The sequence below is a fragment of the Danio rerio genome, chromosome 2 (genome assembly GCF_049306965.1).
Source record: "Danio rerio strain Tuebingen ecotype United States chromosome 2, GRCz12tu, whole genome shotgun sequence".
Lineage (NCBI taxonomy): Eukaryota > Metazoa > Chordata > Actinopteri > Cypriniformes > Danionidae > Danio > Danio rerio.
In genome coordinates this window covers 35,780,909-35,805,625 of record NC_133177.1, presented here as the reverse complement: position 1 = coordinate 35,805,625, position 24,717 = coordinate 35,780,909, and the positions used below count along the sequence as shown (strand labels likewise).

General features: G+C 36.0%; 2 protein-coding genes across 13 annotated transcripts; one reads left to right on the top strand and one right to left on the bottom strand.

Annotated features, from left to right (window-relative positions):
• Positions 1 to 70: 70 nt before the first annotated feature.
• On the bottom strand, positions 71 to 8,043 carry si:dkey-154p10.3. Of its 2 annotated transcripts, none has more exons than XR_012392701.1 (8): positions 8,010 to 8,043; positions 7,172 to 7,698; positions 5,198 to 5,894; positions 4,294 to 4,381; positions 2,629 to 2,900; positions 894 to 1,105; positions 389 to 512; positions 71 to 299 (listed from the first exon to the last, which is right to left on the bottom strand). XR_012392701.1 is itself a non-coding variant. In XM_687018.9 (8 exons), exons 2-8 carry the CDS (start codon positions 7,685 to 7,687, stop codon positions 143 to 145), a joined length of 1,941 nt encoding a protein of 646 aa, XP_692110.2. In that variant the 5' UTR covers positions 7,688 to 7,698; positions 8,010 to 8,043; the 3' UTR covers positions 71 to 142. The 2 variants fall into 2 exon arrangements, 1 of the variants encoding a protein (XP_692110.2); XM_687018.9 differs by having other exon boundaries at positions 894 to 1,027; positions 2,676 to 2,900.
• prpf4ba (pre-mRNA processing factor 4Ba) lies at positions 7,252 to 24,034 on the top strand. Of its 11 annotated transcripts, XR_012392692.1 has the most exons (18): positions 8,574 to 8,638; positions 8,996 to 9,453; positions 9,562 to 10,168; positions 10,937 to 11,077; positions 12,874 to 13,020; positions 13,101 to 13,182; positions 13,614 to 13,821; positions 16,174 to 16,247; positions 16,571 to 16,661; positions 16,809 to 16,956; positions 18,815 to 18,952; positions 19,032 to 19,185; positions 19,266 to 19,380; positions 19,741 to 19,892; positions 19,986 to 20,072; positions 21,903 to 22,730; positions 23,446 to 23,521; positions 23,785 to 24,034. XR_012392692.1 is itself a non-coding variant. In XM_073927194.1 (16 exons), exons 2-16 carry the CDS (start codon positions 9,003 to 9,005, stop codon positions 22,104 to 22,106), a joined length of 2,799 nt encoding a protein of 932 aa, XP_073783295.1. In that variant the 5' UTR covers positions 7,252 to 7,663; positions 8,996 to 9,002; the 3' UTR covers positions 22,107 to 24,034. The 11 variants fall into 11 exon arrangements, 4 of the variants coding, with proteins under 4 accessions (XP_073783295.1, XP_073783277.1, XP_073783281.1 ...); XR_012392691.1 differs by lacking the exon at positions 8,574 to 8,638 and adding an exon at positions 7,252 to 7,663 and having other exon boundaries at positions 8,996 to 10,168; XR_012392693.1 differs by lacking the exon at positions 23,446 to 23,521.
• The last annotated feature ends 683 nt before the right edge of the window (positions 24,035 to 24,717 follow it).

Below are 24,717 nucleotides of genomic sequence, written 5' to 3'. Positions count from 1 at the left end.
AAACCTGCCATGTGTGAACACACCCTTAGTGTCCAAATGAGAAAACTCCACAGAACAAGCAATACAATAATTACAAAAACCATTTTTTATTACATTCATTAATATCATTTGGATGTCCGCGCGCTCTTTGTGAAGCTGCTGTTCAACAGCCTGAACTGTTTTGTTCACCAGTGTGATGTTTCCTCATGTGTCGCACCAGCAGCTGGCGGTCTGGTGTGGAGTACTGGCACAGGTGACATGGAAATGACTCTCCCGTGTGATGACGGCGTGAATGGAGGTCTAAGCACTTCTTCTGGATGCTGAAGCGAAACACAGAGCAGTATTCTTAGTTACAGAGGCAGTATGAAACAAGTGTAGACTGTCGACTTTGACAAGCGAGTGCATGTACCTGCTGTATGGACAGTACTGGCAGCAATAAGGCTTTTCTTGCGTGTGCGTCCTTGAGTGTCGGCGCAGAGAGCTTCTGTCAATAGAAGCATAGGAGCACTGCAAACACTTGTATGGTTTCTCACCTAAAGCGAGAAGAAAAACACATTGTTGCAGTTCTTACACTCAGGCAGTGTAATGTCATGGCAACTGCTCCATGAGAACCAGTCTTTTGAAAAGAATTCCGCAAAGCTCTAAATCTCTGCATGGCAGCATGAGCCGTTTATTTTCTTCTATCCATATATCAGATACATTTCTAATTAAAGTACAATGGGAAAGACATTTAATAGGACAGCTTTGATCATAATTCTTGTTTAGTGGCCTAAGCTAATAAAGGCAGTGGAGAACATGTGTGATTGTCACTGCAAAGTAATGCTCTATTGCCACTATAAGACATCTACATATAAAAAAGATTGGTTAATATTAAATATTAAACTACAAAATCTACAATGTGTTTGCAAATGCACCTGTGTGGATGCGTAGGTGTTGGATGAGCGAGGCTTTGAGACGAGTGCAGTAATGACAGTGTGGACACTTAAATGGCTTATCTCCTTGATGAATTCCCATGTGACGCCGCATAGTCAACTTAGTAGAAAATTTCCTGCACAGAGACAGCAATAAATTATAGAAAAACAATACTTAACAGTTCTCTCTCTCAAAAAAAGAAAATGGTTGTGTTCTAGATAAAAAAAAAATATTCTAAAAGATATAAATTAATTCAGTGCATTTCTACTACAAAATTACAATGCAATTAAAAAGTTAAATTAATCAAGGACACATTTAATTATGTGTAAATAAAAAATGAGAGTAAAGATAAAAAAGTTTCTGTCAAATAAATCCAGTTCTTTCTTTATGGCAAAAAAATACTGAGAAAAAAATCATAAAGGTTTTAGCTAAATTATTTACCCTGTTTTTCCATTGATAACAAGACATGTTTCTTAATCGCAAAATCGGCATATTAGAATGATTTCTGAAATGAAATCACACACTGAAGACTGCAGAAATTACTACTGAAAGTTCATCTTAGCCATCCGATGAATTAATTCCATTAAAAAAAAACAATATATTTAAAAAATAATGTAATAATATTTACATTTATTACAATTTCTGTTGTTTCTATAAGTCATCTTTCAAAACTATTTTAACAGAATATTATCAGCCCAATTTACATGAATACTGTATACACTCAGCGGCCACTTTAATAGGTACACCTTACTAGTACCGGGTTTTGCCTTCAGAACTGCTTTAATCCTCCGTGACATAGATTCGAGATAGCATTACGCAGTTGCTGCAGATTTGTCAACTGCGCATGCATGATGCAAATCAGTTCCATCACATCCCATTCCCAAATATGCTCTATTGGATTGAGCTCTGGTGACTGTGGAGGCCATTTGTATAGTGAACTCATTGTCATGTTCAAGAAACCAGTCTGAGATGATTCATGCTTTATGACATGACGTGTTATCCTGCTGGAAGTAGCCATCAGAAGATGGGTACACTGTGGTCATAAGAGGGATGGACATGGTCAGCAACAATACTCAGGTAGGCTGTGGCATTGACACCATGCTCAATTGGTTCTAATGGAGCCAAAGTGTACCAAGTTAATATCTTTTTTTTTAATAGAGTTTTTGCAATCTTCTATTGTCCAATTTTGGACTGATAGGAGTGGCACCCGGTGTGGTCTACTGCTGCAGTAGGTTCAATAAGTTGTGTGTTCAGTGATGCTCTTTTACATACCTTGATTTTAACGAGTGGTTATTTGAGTTACTGTTGCCTTTCTATCAGCTCAAACCAGTCTGGCCATTCTCCTCTGAAATCACCAAGGCATTTGTGGCCACAGAACTGTCGCTTGCTGGATATTTTTTCTGTTTCTGACCATTCTCTTTAAACCCTAGTAATGGTTCTGCGTAAAAAATCCCAGTAGATTAGCAGTTTCTGAAATACTCAGACCAGCCCATCTGGCACCAACAACCATGCCACGTTCAAAATAACTTAAATCACCTTTCTGCCCCATTCTAATGCTTAGTTTGAACTGCAGCAGATCATCTTGACCATGTCTACATGCCTACATTCATTGAGTTGCTACCATGTGATTGGCTGATTTGAAGTTTGAGTTAAGCAGTTGGATGGGTGTACCTTATAAAGTGGCCTGTAACTGTAGATGCAACCACACACATCTATTAAAGTTGTTCAAAATAATACAGCTCTTATGGGTAAAGATATCGACAACCAAACAATGATTCTCATACTTATCACAGAGGTTGCAGCAGAACTCTTTCCGTCTGGTAACAGTGAGTCCAACAGATGTCTCAGCCTTTAGGTGTTTCACTCTGTCCTTCCCCCCTTCATTGCTCTTTTCCTTGCCCACAGCTCTGTTTTTCACCTTCTTCTTCCTAATCTGAGACCACAACTCCGGCTGCATCCTTCTGAGGCATTCTGGGTACTTGGCGGATGAGGAAAGTTGCTGAATATCTCTAAATGCAGACAAACAAAAAGTAAATTAATAATGGCTTCAGCAATCCAACATCAATCATCTCACCAAATACTTTTTAAAGCCTTCTACATCTCAGCAATCAAAAAAAAAATAATTACTAATCAAACTGTGTGCAGCATGGATATGATTAACTTGTGAATGACACAGACTGTACAGCATTAACACCTATTGAATGATAATTGAAACTATGATGTAAGAAAATGCCATCAGCATTCGCTAGTGGTAAACAAATAGAGCAGGATAAATTGTGCTTTGATGATGCCCAGAGGACAGCTACAGCTTATTGTCCTTACTAGAACCCCATATAACAGTATTTTTTAGCCTCTTTCCCTTCCATGGTATTTACATTATAGCTACATGTTGTGTTGATCAATTTCTCATTTTATGTTGTATTTTAATTGACTAGTATGTTAAAGCATGTCAGGCATATAGCAATAGTTCTTAAAAAATCCACAAAAATAATTGAATTGTTTTAATGTATGGATGCTAATGTTTTCTGTGAATTGTGCTTATGCTTTCTGTGTCAGGATGGCAAAAGTTTTAAAGGGCATAATGTACCCACTTTTGTCCCGCACAAATGTATTTATATAATTTAAAAGTCATTTGTTATTTACTTGAAAAGGCCTAATTTTGAGGATTTTTTAAAATAAATATTTTAGCAGCATAATATATTTTTACTACCAGATAAAATAATCAATATCTTAGCGTAACTAGAAAAAAATGTATATTCATCATATAAATATAAATGTTATTTTCTAATGTTATAAAGCCATTACTACTATTTTTGACTTTTACAGTTCAAAAACAATCATACCTTTAAAATAGGTTTACCATGAATATCTTTTTTTCAAAACTGGGAATCCTGGTTCTTACTGTAAAAAAACTGATTAAATTAAAATTGCAACAAAATCAGTCATTGGAAAGATGAATTAAAATCAATTTAGCGATTTGCAAGCCTGTTTGTCTCTTTTTAAATTATTTGAAGTCATTGTTTGGGCCTATTATTAATTTGCTGATGCCCCCCTAAAGGGCGGCTGTCTCACATGCTGAGAATCATTTATTTAAACTGAAAGTTCACCCAAAAATAAAAATTCTGCTATTATTTACTCACCTTTTACTTGTTCCAAACAAGTCTGAGCTTTTTTTCTTCTTTTGAACACAATAGAAGATGTTTTAAAGAATGTCGGAATCCAGTAACCATTAGCTTTCAAAGTATTTGTTTTTCCTACGAAACATGCCAATGGTTAGGGGTTTCTCAAACTAGTTTGGAACAAATCAAGGATGAGTAAACTGTGGCAGAATTTTAATTTTTGGGTAAACTTTCTCATTTTGAATAAAAAAAATATATATTTATTTCCACAAAATACACCTACCTACTGTGAGCAATCTGATTGTCCTGATTTGCTTCAGCCTGTTTGTGTTGAGTGTGGATATGTTTCAGAGTCTTCTTCCATGTCTTTTCTTAAAGAAAGATATACAAAGTTATAAATCCAAAATGCACATTTTGAATTGAATATATATATATATATATATATATATATATATATATATATATATATATATATATATATATATATATATATATATAAATAAATAGTTAATATCAGATTTATTCGCGCTCCTTTGATTTTTTTTCTTTTTATTTCTTTTTTTTTCTAAATGATGTTTAACAGAGCAAGGAAATTTTCACAGTATGTCTGATTATATTTTTTCTTCTGGAGAAAGTCTTATTTGTTTTATTTTGGCTAGAATAAAAGCAGTTTTTAATTAAAAAAACATTTTAAGGTTTAAATTATTAAGCTATATTTTTTTCAACAGTCTACAGAACAAACCATCGATATACGAATGACTAACCCTTTAAATGTCACTTTAAGCTGTATAGAAGTTTCTTGAAAAAATCTAGTAAAATATTATTTACTGTCATCATGGTAAAGATAAAATAAATCAGTTATTAGAAATGAGTCATTAAAACTATTATAATTAGAAATGTGTTGAAAAAAATCTTCTCTCCATTTAACAGAAATTGGGGGGAAAAACAAACAGGGGGGGCTAATAATTCTGATTATGTGTGTGTGTATATATTTATTACATAATACTCTATAACATAGAGGCTTTCACAAATGTAACTGGCGTATTCATTAATATAAATTTCAATCTGTATATCCTGTCCATTCATACACATAACTAAATAATACTTTTGATCACAAAATTGGCAAGCCAACACACTGTACATATGTATACGTTAATTCAGTTAAACACAAAAAAACTTTGAAATACCTTTGAAATCACAGTGCAAACATTTGAATCCTCCTTGAACATGACAATGTTGGTGTATCTCCCACTCCTTCCCTGAGTGACACCATTCCAGGCAGAAAGAACATTGCACTGGCTCTCCAGACTCAGAGCGCCTGTGATGCCGTTGATGATTATGCCTTTCTTCGTGTGCATCTCGGGAATCAGCTCTCCTGAACGACCTAGGACAAACACTGCATCTATGTCTCTTTGTGCCTTTTCTTTTTCCATGTAACCTCCAGTGATGTTCCATATCGGCCCACTCCTCTGATTCCCAACCACAGCGAGGGCACCTGAACCCTTGCTCTCCACTATGGCATTTCAGGTGCACATCTAGCATAACACGACTGGATGCGACTGTTTGGCAGAGGATGCAAGCCAATCCGCCATCCTCCTCAGTTTTCTGCATTACAGCATCCATACTGGCATCTCCAGCATCCTGCTCACCTTCTGGAAGGGACTTTGCTGAAGTTGCAGATGAAGGTTGACCCTTAGTGCTAGAGATTCTGCACAAACCGAGAGTCATGAGATGAGCTGACTGGGCCATCTCCTCATCCTGGACCTCTGTGTCCATGCCACTATTCAAAGGGACGGTCAGATCTGTGCTAGCATCTTCCAGCTGAAAGACACGCTCCTCATCGCTGTTATCATCATGTCTATCTTCCTCAAAAAGTGTGCTCACCTGCACAAAACAAAATTTACATAAATAAAGACATTATTTCATACTCCGAGTGTATTCGGGAATAAGAGAGTGGAATTCAATGACTTTTAAGACTCTTTCCATATATTTTAAGACCTTAGAACAGGTTTGGGTTTCAACCAAAAACACTGGCGAGATTTTAACTTACAGTACATTTACTAAATATTAATGTAAGAAACTATTCCAAAACTTGAAAATCTATTAAATCAAGCTAATACAGCAGATTGGTGCCTATAGAACTGCAGAAATAATGGTGTTGCCTTGGTTTCTGCAGTAAACATAGAAGCATGATGTCAAATCTATCAGGATTTTGTTTATTTCATAAACTACATAGCATCCTGATACTCGCAGATTTAATTCAGGCAAACTTTAGCATACAACCATACATTGCATAATCAAAAATTATTTAAAATGTAATACCTTGCAAAACAGCTTTTAAGACTTTTTAACACTTTTTAAGGGCTCTGAACTTCTCTACATTGATTGATCAAGCTTTCATCCTTTTTAGGATCCCGCAGACACCCTGATATTGCAAATGTAGTGTCTGAATCTAATTTATTCCTTACAAAAGACGATCCTAAACAAAATTCTAGCTAAGAAATATAGTCAAGGGAGGATTCTGGTTTCTTTATTTAATTTTGGTATTAGATAAAGACAATCCAACACATAAACTAGTGAAAAAGTTTGACCAAAAATTAAATACAGCCATCATTTTCTTGCAGTGATGTTGTTTAAAACATCTATGACTTTTGTTTGTGGTTCAGGAACGTGTTTTGAAGAATAATGGTAATTTGCATTGCCAAACGTACAAACAAATGAAGTCAATGGAATTCAAAATTGTATAGTTAAAAACTTTTTCCAAAATATCTTAACAAAAGAATAAAAAGCTATGCAGGATTGAAAATCTTGATGACAATTTTAATTTTTGGGTAACCCACTGCTTTAAAGGGATGATTTACCCAAAAAGGAAAATTCTGAGATTAATTTCCTATGCTTGGCTTGTTCCTGACCAGTTTGAGTTTTTGTTCTGTTGGACACTTTGTTCTGTTTGAAAAATGTTAAAATCTTTTAAACATTGGCTTGCATTGTGTTTGTTTTTTCTACTATATTTGTGTCACTGTTTACGGATTTCCAACATTCAAAACAGAACAAAAATCTCAAACTGTTTTCTAACAAGTCAAGGGAGAGTAAATAATGCAGAATTTTCATTTTTATGGATGAATTTTCCCTTTAACATCAAAAAAAATCTCTCCAATTACCTCACAGGTTTGTGCCACATGCAAGTTACCATCAGAGCTGGAACCCAGGCCAATATCACATGACCTTGGGCTTATGTTTTGAAACATGCCATACATTGGAAGAAGGAAAGAAATGCGCTCCATGTCCATTTGATCCTCATTGCTCTTTGAGCCAGATTGGAGGTCGCTCTCTAGATCGTATGGAGAACTGTTGTGTTCGACTTCCTCTTCATCATTAACCCTCATTTCTACACACAAACTCTCTTCATCCTCTTTCTCCAGACACGGCAGATGTGGACATGGAGACACTGGATCATGTCTTTCCATAACATGATGGCTAATCTTGGCTTTGTGGCTGCTAGTGAATTGACATATTCTACATCTGTATACTTCAACTAAGAAAGCTTCAACTAAAGTGGACACATGAGCTTCAATGCCCACAGCCGAGTTGCAGTAGAGACTAGAGGTGACGTTTTCTTCTGCAAGTCGAAGAGTTACTGGTTGAACGTCTTGGTATGTATCTTTAAACCCACCCATTTTTGGAAATACTAGAGAAGGAGGAAAATACATTAGTCATTATACACACTTCAATAATAAAGACAAATGTACATGTATTCACATACTGATAGCTAATTAATTTAGTTTTACAGGAAGTTACTGCATGCTACTAGACAATATGGTGTAACGTTAACGTTAGCAAAATAAAAACATTTAGCCATAACAACGACACTAACGTTACTTGTTATTCTGAATTAGCTATTAGGTAGCATTCACTACAGTAATGAGAAGTCAATTAGAAAGAAAGCTACATTTGACATTTAAATCATTCAGTTTAAATTGTGAGTATTTATGTGCGTACCTTCATCAAACAGAGTGGTATATTTACATTACGTAGTTTTCGCTGTGCCGTAGACGCCGGTGGTGTGCTGTTTAGGGACCACAGCGTAATTACCATCCACAGATACAACGTAAAATGTTATATTTTTGCTGTATTGTTCTCTATACTGACAAAAGTAAACACTATAATCATGTGTAAACACAATGTATAACTGTCGAAAACTAAGTGCGTTGACAAAAGAAGTGAACACTAAATTTAAGACAACGGTTTGCAGACTGTTTATCTTTATGATCCCTGCCTCGTTCGTCGCGTCATACACACTGCACATGCGTGGTTTGAAAAAGCTCCAAACGAATGATTCACCCCAATGAACTAAAGCTACTGTGTATCGACTCAGTGATTCAATCAATTCAGATTTCAATATTCAATTCGCGTATAGGTACAGTACAGTAACAAATACTGAGAAGAAAGTGCGACAACATTTCAAACAATTATTTGGACGCCAGTTTCACAATTTATTTTAAGCAAATTTAAGTATCACCCCCAGACTGAATTTTGAATCGACTCTTCGTCAAGCGACTCGGCACACCAGGAAAAATCAAGATGGCGAACATGGACGCGTTAGCCAAAACAATAGCGAAGGATTATGTGTAAGTAATACTTTACGGACTTTATGTCGTATTATTGTGCTAATTAGAAATATACACATTGAGTTACAGGTACTAAAGGTGAACAGTTTTGCTTAAAACTAATCTGATTTGCAGTTTTCTGTCAATATCTGTAAACACGTTTCTGTCTGTGGTCAACGTGAATCATCTGTAACGTTGTTTTTTTTCTTCTTTTTTTGTATGTAGCGATTCTTCAAACAAAACAAAAATCAAAAACAAAATGTTATTTCACATCTCGTATACTGTGGTAGCTTATCTTCATATTTTTGTCGTGCTGGTCGGAAGTAATATTAATATTGCTCTATTGGTCTCTACTTTTTATTGATCTGTTTTTAATAGAGATGATATGGAGAGCTCCGACAGTGTGGATGAAAATGAATGTGTACCTGGTGAAGATGGAGCTAAAAAAGCAGATAACATGGACTTTGCCAGGGTGGAAAAACACAAGAAAAGAAAACACAAACATCGAAGCAAGCACAAAAAGCATAAACATTCCTCACCAGATGAGAGAGACCAAAAGCACAAATACAAACACAAACATAAGCGGAAACACAGAGACTCTTTCCGCGATGATAGAGAATGTTCTACTAGCTATGAAGGTGCAGCCGACTCACCAAAGCGATTCAGACTTGATGACCTTGCTGCTCTGGAGGATCTGGAGAAACAGAGGGCCATGATTCAGGCAGAGCTTGATAATGAGCTGATGGAAGGGTCTGTGCAGTCAGGTATGGGGCTGATATTACAGGGTTATAACTCTGATTCAGAGGACGGGGAGGTCCAGGAGGCTGTTCGAAATGGTGAGCAACAGAGAAAAGATCTCGATGAGCTTGTAACGGTTAAGGGGAATGGCAGAAAATTGCAACAGGATTATGTAAACGATGAACAATTTTATTCTGTGCTTGAAGGCAGAACCATGTCTGAGGAGGTGACAGTCCAGAGCCATAAATCTGAAAAAAGAGAGAGTATGACTGGGTTAGGTATTAAAATCAGCGAGAGACCTAGTGGTCCCAGTGAAACGAAGGAAAGGAGACGATCAAGGAGCACTGACAGATCCAAAGATAGAAGTCGTAGGTCCAAATCTCCTGTGAAATCTAAAGAAGTGCCATCGTCATCAGCCACAAGCAACAGAAAATCAAATACACGGCCTGAAGAGCAAGCTGTAGACCACAGATCCTCATCAAGAAGCAGCAAATCTGGTTCTAAAGAAAGAAGCACCAGCTTGCCAGAAGTTGACAGAGACAAGAAACCAGTAAAGGCCCCCTTAAAAGAAGTCTCTTCTGGGAAAGAGAATCGATCTCCTAGCAGAAAACAAGGTCCAGATCGACTTAGCCCAACTGTGCAGCCCAGGAGCCACCGCTCACCTGAACGCCTACCTGTTGTTCAGAACACAGACAGGGCATCCAGACAGGACAGATCTACGTGCCACAATAGATCCCCTCCGAGGAGAGGCAGATCTCGGTCAGTTGAGAGGAGACGGAGAGAAGAAGAGCGCCAGAGACTCTCTAGTGACAGGTTACTTTCTGTTTTAGCACTTGATTACTAGAAACATTGTGTAATTGCTCTAATTCATATTCATCTAATTAATCTAATTCATAATTCAAAATAGCTAGCAAAAAACATTTTTATAACTGAAAAGAATTTATTTATAATAAACAATTTCAGCATTTTTTTATTTAGTTTAACTTTATAAATGTAAAATAAAGAAATAAAAAGTTATATAAACTATTAATGAAAATTACAGTTGTATCAGTGATACAAATTAAAAATGTTAATTTAAAATTCATCAGTGTTATTGTTAACTACAACAAACAAAACAATTTTTGGGCAAATGGCTACAATATCGCTAAATATAGATATTGTGAAATATAAATTAACAAGAGAGACTTCTAGCTAAAAAAATAAATACTGAAATAAAGCTAAATATATATAGATGGAAAAAACTTTGACTTAAAAAACCTCAACATAAATGAGAAATTTTGACTGTAACTAATTGAAATAAAGTAAAAGATTAAAACAACACACACAAAAAAAACTAAAAGCGAAATATATTTAAAAAACTACAATTATACATAAAGTGACTCAAAATAAACAGACAATAATAAATAAAGGCTATTTAAAAGTAGTAGCAAATAATATATATATAACTCATTATTTGCATATTATGTGTGTATGTTCTAGTCAAATTATGTAAAATAAAATGTATTATTACCAATTATCATATAAACATGCCTTGTTGCTAAAAAATTAAGTCACTTTCATGCTGTTTTGTTGTGCTAACAGGATGCGATCTCGTGATATGGCAGGAGCCCATAGAGAAGACAGTCCTTCTATAAGCTCTAGACGAAGGTTGAACCACTCGCCTCTCAGACGAAGGTCCCGTTCTCCCAGGAGGCGGAGCAGCAGGTCTCCTCTCAGACACAGGTGACTCCTTAGCTGTAACTGTAAATGGTGTCAACTCTTTATACATTAGAGTATTCACCTGTCCAAGAGCATCACAATTACAGTGCTCAGCATATATAAGTAGACCCTTCACAAATCTAACTTTTAAATGTATATTTTTAATAGGAAGATATACAATATTATATTTGTACATCTACATTAGATTAGTCAGTACTAGGGTTGTAACGGTATGAATTTTTCACGGTATGATAATCGTCTAAAACAATACCACGGTTTGACTGTTTCGCGGTATACGGTATGTTACAAATGTTACAAAATAACAGAACAGTGAAGCAAATTTGACTTTTTCCAAATAATATATTTTTAGTTACTATAAACAACACCACTTACAATGAACAAATAAAAATAAGAAAATAATAAATAATGTGTCAAAGTCCAAATAAAGTCCAAATAAACATGGTGCAAATCCTCAGTAAAAAATAGATATAAATATTTACTATACTATAAATAGTTACATAACGAAACTAGATTCAGTATGGAACATCCTTAGGTTTTATGTGCCAGCATGGATATGGTTGTCTATGGATATGGATTTGGAAATGGTTGTCTGCAATGCAGATAAACAGCTGCATCTTCATTTGCGTCTTTTGAAAACAGCAAGAGCAGCAGTTCGTCTTTGCTGTGTCACTGTTTTGTCATGTTTCTATGCTGCTGTGCATGCAAAAGTACTTAGTATGAGAATTATTTCATGCAAAACTTTTTTTTTTGGCGTTTTATTTAGCCACGCATAAATGTATGCCTTTCTCTCATTCCGTGTTGTTCAAAAAGCTTGGTCCACAAACAAAAGCGAAACCTATGCTTATTGGTTGTGATATAGCGAGTTTGAACCAATCTGGGCATGGAGGAGGGATAATGCATCAATGTATCATGTCTGATTTGTCCGGAGACACAGTGACGAGCGTTTCTTTGTCAAATCAGCGTTGTCAAATGTTGATGACGTAACCGCACTGATTCCGGAGCCTCTGAAAGTCCGCGAATGTTATGTGATACAGCACTGGAAAGCTGAGATTCTCTTCTTTATGCCAATCTTTGAATTGTATGAATCGGATCAGCGGATCAAAAGTTATTAAACATTTAAGAGCAATACTTATTTTTAGCCGCGGGCGGCTGTCTCGGTCTTTAAGGGTTAAAACCGTTGATATGCAATTGGTATGATAATCGTGCACGTTCAAATCGTGGTAAACCGTCATACCGGTATATTGTTACAACCCTAGTCAGTACTGAAGCCAAATCTGGAGCTTGTCTAACAAAATAACTTACGATAACGGTCCAAAAATTAGTAAACCTAAATGTATATACTATAGAGAAATATTAAATACAAATTTTAAAAAAGGAAAAGAGAAGCAAAAAAATAAATAAAAATGAAAAATTTTGTAGTTTGTAATTGTTTTTGCAATATTTTGCTTTAATTTAATTGTATTATCTCTCAATTTCTAAATATATTCGGTGACTTAAATATTATTTTAATAAATATATTTGTTTCAGTTTTTTTTTTCAAATGCAACAAAATACATTGCCTATATTCACTGAGAAATGGATAAAAAAATATTCATTTTCAAAATGGGCTGTACTCAATTATGCTGAGCACTGTACGTATAATTCTTTCATTACAACTAGGCTTTTCAGTGACACTTCTGGGATGTCATATTATTTACATTTGTATTATATTCTGAATGTTAAATAGATTAAAAATAGGTGTGAGTCATTTTATCATCTCCCATTGTAATTAAACTTGCATTAATGGTGTGCACATCTAGGGAACGTGACAGGATGGATCGCAGGCAGCCGGTGCGTTCGAGATCGCAGGAGAGGCGGAGAAGAAGGAGCAAGGAAAGAGAGGACATGTTTAAAGGCAGTCTGTCTGAAGGAATGAAGGCTGAGCAGGAGGACTCGGATGAGGAAGTGTGAGTATCAAGGAAAGCTGTTTTGCTTTTTATGTTGTGGATGATATTTAGATTGATCATGAATGCTTATCTTTGTCCAGGCTGGAGGATTATGACGTAGATGAAGAGGACGAGGAGGCTTTGATAGAGCAGAGGAGACTTCAGCGCTTGGCCATAATGCAGGTCAGAATACTTCTAATTCCTGCAGTGGCTTCTACTTTGTTTTAAGCATAAACTAGTGTTCAGTTTGGATTGGGTAAAAACATTGTTATTCAGTTTATACAAAGTGACAGAGATTTGTAATGCTAGAAAAGATTTTAGTATCAAACAAATTATCTATTTTATTTCATAATACTAAGCAGCACAAGTGTTTCTTATTTCTTTAGCACCAAATCAGCACACTAGAAGGATTTCTGAAGGCATACTAAAATCTGGAGTAATGGCTGCTGAAAATTCATTTGATAATGGGAATAAAATAGCTTTTTCCCAGTATTACTGTTTTTATGTGTGTTTTTTTTATCAAATAATGCGGCCTAAATATGATGTTAAAAATATTTTACAACCACCTGATCTTTGAGTATTGTTTGATTGTATTTGCATTGTGTCTTGTACAGAAATATAAGCCAGTGAATGAGGACAGCAATATGTCAGGACTCTCAGATCACGGCAGTCCTCAGAGTAGCACTCACAGCCGGTCCCCATCCCCTGATGACATTCTTGAGCGTGTGGCTGCTGATGTCAAAGCCTATGAGCAAGAGAACCTGGACACATTTGAGGATAATGTGAAGGCCAAGTATAGTCTCGTCTCCCAAGAAAAAAATGGTATGTCATCTGGAAAGAAAATTGAATTGCATTATAATTAATGTCCAGAGCTGCATGAGCTTTTTTCTTTTGAACATCATATAAGACATTTTAAAGCAGTGGTCTTAAAATAAATTCCTGGAGGGTCGCAGTTCTGCATGGTTTAGCTCCAACCACCTCCAATTCACACCTAATATTTCATAGTAGTCTTGAACACTTTGATTAGTTGGATCAGTTGTGTTTGATTAGGGTTGGAGCAAAACTGCAGAGCTGCGGCCCTCCTGTAATCCAGTTACAGACCTATATTTTAAAGAATGTGGGTAAGCATTAAATCAGCTCTTTGACTTGATTAAAAAAAGAAAAGAAAAGTGGAACCATTTACCGTTTTGTTACAAACATTATGCAAAATATCTTTATTTTTCAGCAGAAGAAAAGAAACTCATATAGGCTTGAAACAAGTATAGGTTGAATTCTGCTCATTCACAAGCACTTAAAAATGGGTGTTGTTTGTGCTACCCAATAATCACAATGAAAAGTGCATTATTTAACCCTGTATTATTTCAGGGAAACTTTTCTTAAGTATATGACAAATAAAACGGTGATCTATTTTGTCTCTCGCTAAGAAAGAAATGCATATGAATAGAATTTAAAAAATCTAAATCCTGGGACAAATATTAATCTAATCGGTCAAAAAAAATTCTATTTGTAATATGGTTACATTCATATAACGTGAAACTATAATGTAGTTTGTATTAGATTTCATTGATCTAGTTTGTGTGAGGGGAAAAAGAGAAAAAACACAATGGTCAGTGTTGAAAAGAAAATGTTTTATGGAGGTCTAAAGGTTGATGTTTGCTGGATTAAATAATTTAATGATTCAATTTAAAACAAGCACACTTGTGAAATAATTTGATTCAATGCTGTTTCTTTTTATATAGACAAGCTCAATTGGTTAGTTTCTGTGACAGCAAACTTCTGCTTTCTGCTACATTCCAGCAGGTGTCAGTATGAGATTTAAGTCAACACCCATATCAGTTGTGTGGAAAGTTGAAACAAGTTATTGATGTTTGAGACATGAAAAATTCTCTTTCTGGTGTAATGCAAGAAAAGATGTTCTGATATTAGGGCTGCACTATATTGGAAAAATTGTCATTGTGATATTTTGTTTTGCTGCATTATATGTTGCGATATGAATACAATTTCACCAGTTAGCTTTATTAGCTCTTTTTAAAAATAATTCATTAATTTAGACTTCTTGGGAGTATTCTGGATTATTAGGAAGATAGAAGTGAAATAGTTTGTATCACATTATTTAGGTACACAAATTGAATAATCAAATCTAAATAAGAAAAATCACTGTATAGTCTTTTAGGGCTAGGAGATTTGACCTAAAATCTAAATCTAAATTGATTGAACATTTTGACTCAATTACGATTAATGAATGATTTATTAATTTATTTATTTTTTGCACTCATAGTTCACTCACTGGTTTTGTACAGTGAATGTGCTCACATATTACAAGTGAGAGATTTTTGCTTGATTTTAAAATAATTATAGGAAACACACACTATCTACTATCTATGATTATTTGTTGAACATCAGCGCTGAACAAATGAAATTAAAACACGCATTGCCTAAAATAAACAGTTAGTTTTTTCCTTACAAAAAACTGAAAATGAATAACTTGCACTATTAAAAACAAAATAAATTATTTTCAGTTTTTATTATTAGATGTATTAAAAATAAGCAGAATCTCTTCTAAATAAATTAACTCTTGAATATCATGTATATAAAATTTTAAACAGTGCATTACTTACATCTTCTGTAAAGAAATATTCTAATGTAAATAAGGCATGTCTGGCGCAGCTTCCAACCATTGTCAATGAAGTGCGAAGTAAGGCTCAAGAATAAGTCCATCATCTTACTTGACCAGAGATCAGATGTGGCTGCAAAGTGTGGCTAACAGAGCGGGGTCACCTGACCACATACGATAAGAAAAGTAATTAAAAAAATCGACCTGGAAAAATTTTATCGATTATAGATTCTGAATGTCGATTTCGATTAATCACCCAGCCATGCTTCATCGTATAAATAATTCTATAAATACACCTGTAATAGATTTACTAACAGTACACATTTGTGTATTTGATTACTTTAAACTTACACCGTCAAGCTTTAAAATGATAAACATTCACTCCAATATGGTTAAACCCTTTAGTGACTTCAAAAATCTACTTTGTTCAGCATTGCACTTCCTGTGATGTGACTATTGCAGATGTGCACATTGCGATATCGATGCTGAAATGATGTATTGTGCAGCCATATTTGATGCACATAAAGTCTATGTTTCATTGCATATTTGTTCTTCTTTAGGTGCTAATTCAAAAAAGCCTCCAGCCCCTGATATGTTCACAGAGTCAGATGACATGTTTGCTGCATACTTTGATGTGAGTAGCCAGTTCCTGCTTCCCTTTGCATAGGTCAGTGGCTTTGCAAGCCCCAGAATTTGATTTGATTTTGTTCATGTAAGGGGATCTCAACAGGTAGAGTTGCATAGTCCTCTGCAGGCTGTTGTTTCTGTACTGGAAACTTTGTTCAAAGCTTCTTTTTTTTCCCAAGTGGGTAATCTGACTCTATGGTGCTCACTGGATCTAGAGGCCCATGAGACTTTCAAATGGTGTCAGTCACTCGTTTGTGAATGAACGTTTTAATCAACTCAATCAATTCAATCATGTTGACAATGACACATCAACATCTAATCTCTACACAGAGTGCCAGGTTACGGGCCGCAGGCATCGGGAAGGACTTTAAGGAAAACCCGAGTCTCAGAGATAACTGGACAGATGCTGAGGGATATTACCGTAAGTCTGTTTTCTTGTAAACAATTCTGTATGTCTATCTATATTTAGAATTTAGAATATAAGACCTTACATTATATAAGCTTGACATTTTCAAATGGTTTTGTGTTTAAGAAGTCAAAAATGTGATTGTTGCCTTAATGTAATCAGGTGTGAACATTGGTGAGGTGTTGGACAAACGGTACGCGGTGTACGGCTACACTGGACAGGGCGTCTTCAGTAACGTGATCCGAGCAAGAGACTTGGCTCGAGCCAATCAGGAAGTGGCAGTGAAAATAATACGCAACAATGAGATGATGTAAGAGACTACCCCTAAAAACTCAACGTTATGCTTTTAAACACTGTCTTATACAGTTGGATTTCTTATTAAACCACAGAAGTGGTTTTGGTTATGTCTAAAATAATGATGTTCTCAATAAATTATGTTGTAGGGATTGATTTATTTAGATCAGGGGTCACCAAACTTGTTCCTGGTGGGTCGGTGTCAGTTCCCGCCCTTCGGGTTGAGGTGCCCTAGGCGAGATTAAAAAAAATGTGGCCCGCTGGTGTAAAAACAGTAAGAAAGCATTGTGTATGCATTTTTATTAACTGTAACATTTAACCTGTAATACATATTTAAATATATTTACTTAGATTTAAACAAATAAGTTTGCAAGTACTGTAAAATACTACTACATCATGTACTATAGCAGAACATACCTTTACTTTTTAGCTTGCTTTTCTTCCTCTGCTTTTTTTTTCATCCTTTTTTTTTTAGCTCTGGATAGATGACATTTGGATACAGTTTCATTTCAAAATAAAATTTGATTAAGATTGATTAAAAGTAGCAACAGCATTTATAACGTAAATTCCTTAAGACTTTAATATACTTTTTTCGGGTTTATATCGAACGGGAGCAATTTGGAGAGATATGTGGAATCTGTAGGAATACGTTATGTCATTCTAGTTGTCATTCAATTTCGCCCAATAGCCGATCGTGGGTGCTGTTATGCAAAATAGAGTGTGGTGCTGCTGGGTATGTTTCTTATATTTTCTGCTTTTATTCATTCTGTTGTGTATTTATTATCGTTTTCAGCTATTTGTCATATATGAACTATACAGAGCTATTTTTTTTTTTTTTTTTATGAAATGTGGAGTTTTTTTCATCGTCGGTGTGAATTGTATTGCATTTAATGGGGTTTGGGGCTTTTGCGCAAATGCACATTGTTCATGATTTATAAGTATGCGCTCATCCTCACACTTACATTTACAGTAAATATACAAGAGCAGCGTTTGTGGGGCCCTAGGCAACCTCCTTTATTGACTGTTGGATGGGCTGGCACTGGTTGGTGTCCTCCAAATTTTAGCTTCAACCCTAATCAAACACACCTGAATAAGCTAATCAAGGTCCTATATATTAGTGTTTCCCAACATTGTTCCTGAAGGCACACCAGTAGTACACACTGGCTGTTTCTCAATTTCGAGAACGGACTTGAAAATGGTTTAAACATTACAGCATTCATACAACAATTTATTGTTTTTCCCTTTTTAATATAGACCTTATAAATATACGTTGCACAATACAAATAAAACTAATGCAAATAAACACCCTTAATGCGTTTATGCATTTATAAAGATTTTCATGGTAATGTTTACTTTCACAATTTCGTTTAGGGAAAGTCCTGAGATAAATAAGTTATATCTCTGAACTTTAATAATAAGTCTATATAAAATGCTGCGCTTCCTACCTCCTTTCACATGTCCTTTTTTCTTGCAGTCTGAAGTTTTGGAACTGAACTTTGGCAGTTGATTATGACGTTACACGAGGACACAAGCTCGCTGAAGAACGCATATTGAGAATCAGCCAGTTTTAACCTCTACCTAACCAAACACACCTGAATAAACTCAGCAGAACATGAGAAAAGACTCCATGTTTAAAAGTTAATGGGTCAGATAAGGCCAAAATCCAAAATATGTACTAGTGGTGTGCCTCCAGGAACAGGGTTGGGAAACAATGCTATATAGTACAATTGTAGCTTTCAGGCAGGTGTGTTAAGGCAAGATCAAGCTAAAATCTGCAGGAACACCAGCCCTCCAAGATTGGTGACCCCTGAATTAGACAGACGATAAGATTTAGAGTGGATGTGTGCTTCACTTGGCTTTGTTTTGTCCCACAGGCAAAAGACAGGCCTCAAGGAGTTGGAGTTTCTGAAGAAACTGAACGACGCTGATGCTGATGATAAATTCCACTGCTTGCGCCTTTTTAGACACTTTTATCATAAGCAGCATTTGTGTCTGGTATTCGAACCACTCAGGTACATTACAGTCAACAGATTTCACATCAATATTAGTGGAGTTCTTCTGTTTAAGCTGCTTTCTTGTTTTCTGGTTTAGCATGAACCTGCGGGAGGTGTTGAGGAAGTATGGCAAGGACGTTGGGCTACACATCAAGGCTGTGCGCTCATACAGCCAACAGCTATTCCTGGCACTCAAACACCTCAAGCGATGCAACATCCTGCATGCTGACATCAAACCTGACAACATTCTGGTGAGGTTTCTTGCCTTAAATACTGCACACTGGCTTCAATTTTGATCTCTAATGCGTCATGTAATTGGCTTTCCCTAAAGGTCAACGAACCCAAAACCATCCTCAAGCTGTGTGACTTTGGTTCAGCGTCACATGTGGCAGACAATGACATAACTCCATACCTGGTCAGCCGCTTCTACAGGGCACCTGAGATCAGTAAGTGTGCTGTGAAATGAACAAATAAAGCAGATGTGCTTCATTTATAGATTTGAAGAGACGGTTTACCCTCAAGTAGTCTAACACAAACCTCTTTTTCGGTAGAACGTTATCGAAGGTATTTTTTCTTTAGCTGAATAACAGTTGTGGCCATTGGTGATTAATAATGAAAGTCTGTGGCTAACGGCTCCTTGAGAGAAAAAAACAAGCATAACAAAATCATTACCAGTGGTTCTTGATAATACATTGACTTCCATTAAGATGAAACTCCTTTTGCATATTGAGAATTAAGAGTTTCAGGTAACCCAACCTGATTGTTGGTGAAACTTGATTTTAAGTTTTTCTTCTCCTTTTTTGCAGTCATTGGAAAGTCATATGATTACGGAATCGATATGTGGTCTGTGGGCTGCACTCTCTATGAACTATACACAGGAAAAATCCTTTTCCCCGGCAAGACCAATAATCACATGCTGAAGCTCAACATGGACCTCAAAGGAAAATTGCCTAATAAGGTAAGTGCATCAGGTATGAAGAATTTGAATTAAACTATGACATAATTTAGTAAAATATAACCTTCAAATATACCAAATAATCTTTATTCACAGATGATCAGGAAGGGTCTGTTCAAGGACCAGCACTTTGACCAAAACTTGAACTTTTTGTACACTGAGGTTGATAAAGTCACTGAAAGGGTAAGGGTTACATATTTCATTCACTTTAAATGTAATAGCAAACTTACTCATACACTATTTTGAAACAACTTATTTTCCTGAGGATTTCGCGAATGCTTATTGCTATTGTCATAAAGTTGAAGAACCCAGCCCAGGAGACTTGGTACAAGCAAAATTCTTTGAGGTGTGTTGGTTCTGGAACAAACAGCATCTTCAAGAAATCCACATGACTCTTAGCACAAGTCTAACAAGTCGCGCGTCTAAAACAAGTCTAATTTGTGGATAAATGTTATGAGTAGGCGGCTAAACCGTATGTAAATGTGGTAGATAGTTCCAGAACCTGTCCAGACAAGTTTATCAACAAAAGAGTTTCATCGACCTGAATGGATCCACAAAGACCAAGCTATTGGGTATTGGTAAAGACCAGGGGCCTCATGTATCAACGCTGCGTACGCACAAAAACTTTGCGTACGCCAGGTTTCACGCTCAGAATCGCTCACGTTTGGATTTAGCTTCATGGCAGCTTTCTGGCTGGCGTATGCACATTTTTTGTGCGTGTCTGTTTTGTGTCTGTTTTATTTCCATTGGCGACTCCTAGAGGCAGTTGTGTTAAATTCCTCTCTACAAAGCGTCTGAGCCTTGCAATGGCAGCTGTATGAGACGGGTTCAGCAGGTATATAAGGTTTCCATATCATACATTTGACCAGCTAAACATTAAAGCACAATTTGCAGCAGTCGCCTGTTTTCCCAATGTAATCTGAGCGATCTACCGCACGCACATTGCTATAAAGACACTATCTGAAGATGAATTTGCATGCGTGAATCAGAAACATTTCCATTCAATAAATGTGCAAATAAAATATGATGCTTATTGATATGAACTTATTGATGATTCCTACTTGTCTTTCTCGTGATAAATAGTTTGCAAAATCTGATATGTAGCGGGGGAAAAAACAAGAAAGAGTTCATCAGACGCTGAATTCGAGCTGAGTTCATGCTCGAATGTATCAATTCATGATCACATGCGTCTTACGAGTAGCGCCACTGAGACTGTTAAGCGTCCTGCAACATTTTACAGATATAAACCACACTATTTCTTTTTTTTAATGCACTCAGTGCGATGTTCAGACCCAACTGTGTTGACCGCATCAGCTAAACTCTCCCACTCTATTTTTTTCTTTTGTTGTTAATTCCGGAGAACAAACTTGCAAATAACACCGCTTTTCTCCGGTCTACCTCCGAAAGCAGCACCTCCAATTCACATTCTGTTCAAAGTTTCTCTTTTTGCTTGCTTTTGCCATTGCTTTTTCGTTGGGTTTTGCCATTAGCATAGTCATTAGCATATTCATACGGGGGAGGAGGCAGGGAGGAGTTTTGTGCTCGTGCATGTTGCGCTCAGTTTCACGTTCATTCAGATGTACAAAAGAATATGCGTGAGATTCGGCGTACGCAGTGTTTCATACATCTGAATTTTTTACAGCTTTGTGCGTACGCAATGTTTTAGTAAGATTTCCACACAAGTCTTCGTACATGAGGCCCCAGGTACTGGTATACAGTCATTGGGACCCTGCCTTTTAGCTTTTGCATCAATTTTGCTCAGCCAGTGCTCGGGAAGCAAAAGATTAATGTCTCACACCCTGGCTTCTAGTGTTTTGAGTTAAATGATATAATTCAAAACCAAAGAATATAACTTTTTAGTTATATGTTATTGTCAATTTGGAACTATATTATAATTTGTTTTATTTCAACACTATATTCCAATTAATTTAGCAGCTGTAAAAATATTTATAACACTTGAAGGAGGTGTGCATGTTTTTCCTTGACTTTTTATTTTTTTGTCATTTTCTGCAGGAAAAGATCACAGTCATGAGCACCATTAACCCAACTAAGGACCTGTCGATGGACATGGTGGGTCGCCAGGCTTTACCAGAGGACCAGCGAAAGAAGGTTGGTCAGCTGAAAGATCTGTTGGACCAGATCCTGATGCTGGACCCAGCCAAACGGATCACCATCAACCAGGCTTTACAGCATCCTTTCATCCAAGAGAGAATATGACCACCAGCAACATACCTCAGAGACTCATGATGGTTTTGTATCTGCAAATATGACGCAGAAAACAAAAGATGTTTGCATATTTTATTGCCATGCTGTTTTATTTTTTATTTCAGATTGTAATAATTTTCAGACCAGAACACACTCAATATTTCTTCAATTATTTTTTATTATTATTATTAGATGATCTACAAGACACCCTATATGATGTAAAGAGATAATGCTTTCAAGATAATCTATATTGTTCAGACTGCATGCTTTATACACAGCTTCTTGTAGCAGCTAAAATGATATTAAATGTCAGATATATTTGATATTACACTTCAGAATGTAAGAAAACCCAGTTGATATACCTTATAGTTTATGCACAGTTCTAGAATTTGATGTAAAGCAAATCACCAAGGACTGTTTAGAGTGTGACGTGAGTCAGGCCAGCATAAATGCTGTCTATATCCGCCCTCCCTTAGGTGTGAGATTGAGAACGCAACCTGGCGTGCAGGTCGACGGCATGCCCCTTGCCCTAGGTGTGTTTCTGCTGAATCTGAGGTCTTGGGTCCTGCTTGACCTGGTCTGCAGGGAAACCTCATCTGTAAAGGCAGGTTGTACACCTCTGTCGGTACACTGAAGGTAAGCTAACCCTTCAAAACAAATAGCACCATCAGTTTGCATTCTTTACAAATCCAAAATCGTATTTGGCTTCCTTTGCATGTTTACAAAATGTCATTTATAAAAATGGACATATTGAAACCCTGTTGCTCTGTTCCAAAACATCGTGAGGCACTATAAACATTCATATACTATATGCAATAATTGTTTTAACTATACTGCACTGCAGAACACTATTCAAAGGGTAGCTTTTGGTGAGATTCAGTAATGTTTTTCCATTTATTTGTTCAAAAATAAAGTAAAAACAGGAATCCTGGTCAAATTGAAAAATGTTTTGTGATGGCAAAGCATAATTTTTAGCAGCTGTTAACAATAGAAAGTTGATAAGAACTGCAAATATTTGATCATAAAATTTACAACAGCACAAATGTCTTTAATCTCAGTTTTGTGTATACATATGTATTGAAGGGTTCAGATGCAAAAGCCCATAAGTCCCATCAGAAATATTAGTTGAAAACTATAAGTTAATTCTGTGTGAAGCTTCAGTAATTTTCCTCTTTTGGCGATGAGTAGTTTATTTTAATAACTGAACATAGGCTGAGAAAAGTGCATATTTTAGAATACAACTACAACAACAGACAAGGCTTTTCCATCTGAACTCTTCATATATAAATAAAGTAATATAGCTGAGTAATTATGTTTTGGAGCAGAGCTTTCATTGTGGTGTTTCTCACAGAGCCAAAACAGTCAGTTTGACTGAAAAGAGTCACTATCTCTAAAACGGAAGGAACTGGTTACACGTAATGTTGAGGGTAAGAAGTATTTGCAATGAACCAAGCACCTTCAGTGTACTGCCTTTTAGTCATACCTCACCTTTTTCAGAGTTGTCACACTCTTATATGTAGTTTTTTTTTGTACAACCAACTTCAATATGCATGAGAATATATCAAATGTATGGCTTCCAATGCACTACTGTACAATCCCTCTGGGTGTGTTTTTCGCTATGCGTAGACAATTTAGATGTCTTTTTTTGTGACTGTTCTCGTGTTTGTGACCATGTTGTCTTTTGATACAGGGGTTTTCCTGCTCTGATCAATGAATCTGCTTGTTACAAGCGGTAATTGCTTCTTTATTTATATCTCAATTCCTTGTGTTTCAAATACACCTGTTAAAAAGCATAGCTCATTCTGGAAGAATAATCTGCCTGTTATCTTTTGCAAAGCCCTTTCCTGCATGAAAGTGGAATAATTTACTGTAAATTTACATTATTTGTTATCATTAAACAATATAAAATAAAGCTGTTTTGTGGTGAAAAATACAAAAAACAAGAATTTAGACTTCCTACAAGTTGTCTGTCTTTCACACATTTCATGCAATTAAATACATACACTGCAAGAACATAATTCAGCTTCTTAGGAACCTTATGGTGGATTTTGTTTCATAAACACTAACTGCTGTTTGTGCTATTTCTCCCACTGTTTCTTTGTGTTCGAGTATATTCTCTGGCCAAAGGAGACATGTCTGTCCATCATCCTCCTGCCTGCCTCTGCTTTCAAAGGGACGAGAGCTCTTCAAGGCCCTTTAATCCAGGTCACTCCTAAAGGCATGTTTAGATCCAACACAAAGCAAAGCTCTAATCTGAAATGAACAGGGCTGATGCTTAGGGGATTTGTTCCCATTTTATCTGTAGCAACACAAAATGTCCTAAATATTTTTTTAAAGGGTTCTCCATGAAATAAAAATCCTGACGTCATTTACTCACCCTCACATTTCAAAACCATGTGTTTATCTTTGCAACGGAAATGAAGATATTAGTAATAAAATCAAAAAGATTCCTGTTCCTCATATAAAAGTCCAAAAACTCTGATTCTTAAAATGAGGAAAGTGTTTAATTAAAGTGGTCTGAACAAGATTATTTTATAAAATAAACAGATCAATTGTTGGCTTTTATTCATGTGTAAACCTCACTCTAAACATTGTTAGATTCTCACATTTATTAATGGAAGCT

Bases quoted from the DNA above. Each gene is read 5' to 3' on its own strand.
- si:dkey-154p10.3 (XM_687018.9), bottom strand. From the start codon at position 7,687: ATGGGTGGGTTTAAAGATACATACCAAGACGTTCAACCAGTAACTCTT. The intron at 4,382-5,197 runs GTATTTCAAAGT...TCTTTCTTTAAG, and splicing joins TTTGCACTGTGATTTCAAAG to AAAAGACATGGAAGAAGACT. The intron at 513-893 runs GTGCATTTGCAA...TTCTCGCTTTAG, and splicing joins ACACCTACGCATCCACACAG to GTGAGAAACCATACAAGTGT.
- prpf4ba (XM_017351885.3), top strand. From the start codon at position 8,592: ATGGCGAACATGGACGCGTTAGCCAAAACAATAGCGAAGGATTATGT. The intron at 16,248-16,570 runs GTGAGTAGCCAG...ATCTCTACACAG, and splicing joins TGTTTGCTGCATACTTTGAT to AGTGCCAGGTTACGGGCCGC. The intron at 19,893-19,985 runs GTAAGTGCATCA...CTTTATTCACAG, and splicing joins AAGGAAAATTGCCTAATAAG to ATGATCAGGAAGGGTCTGTT.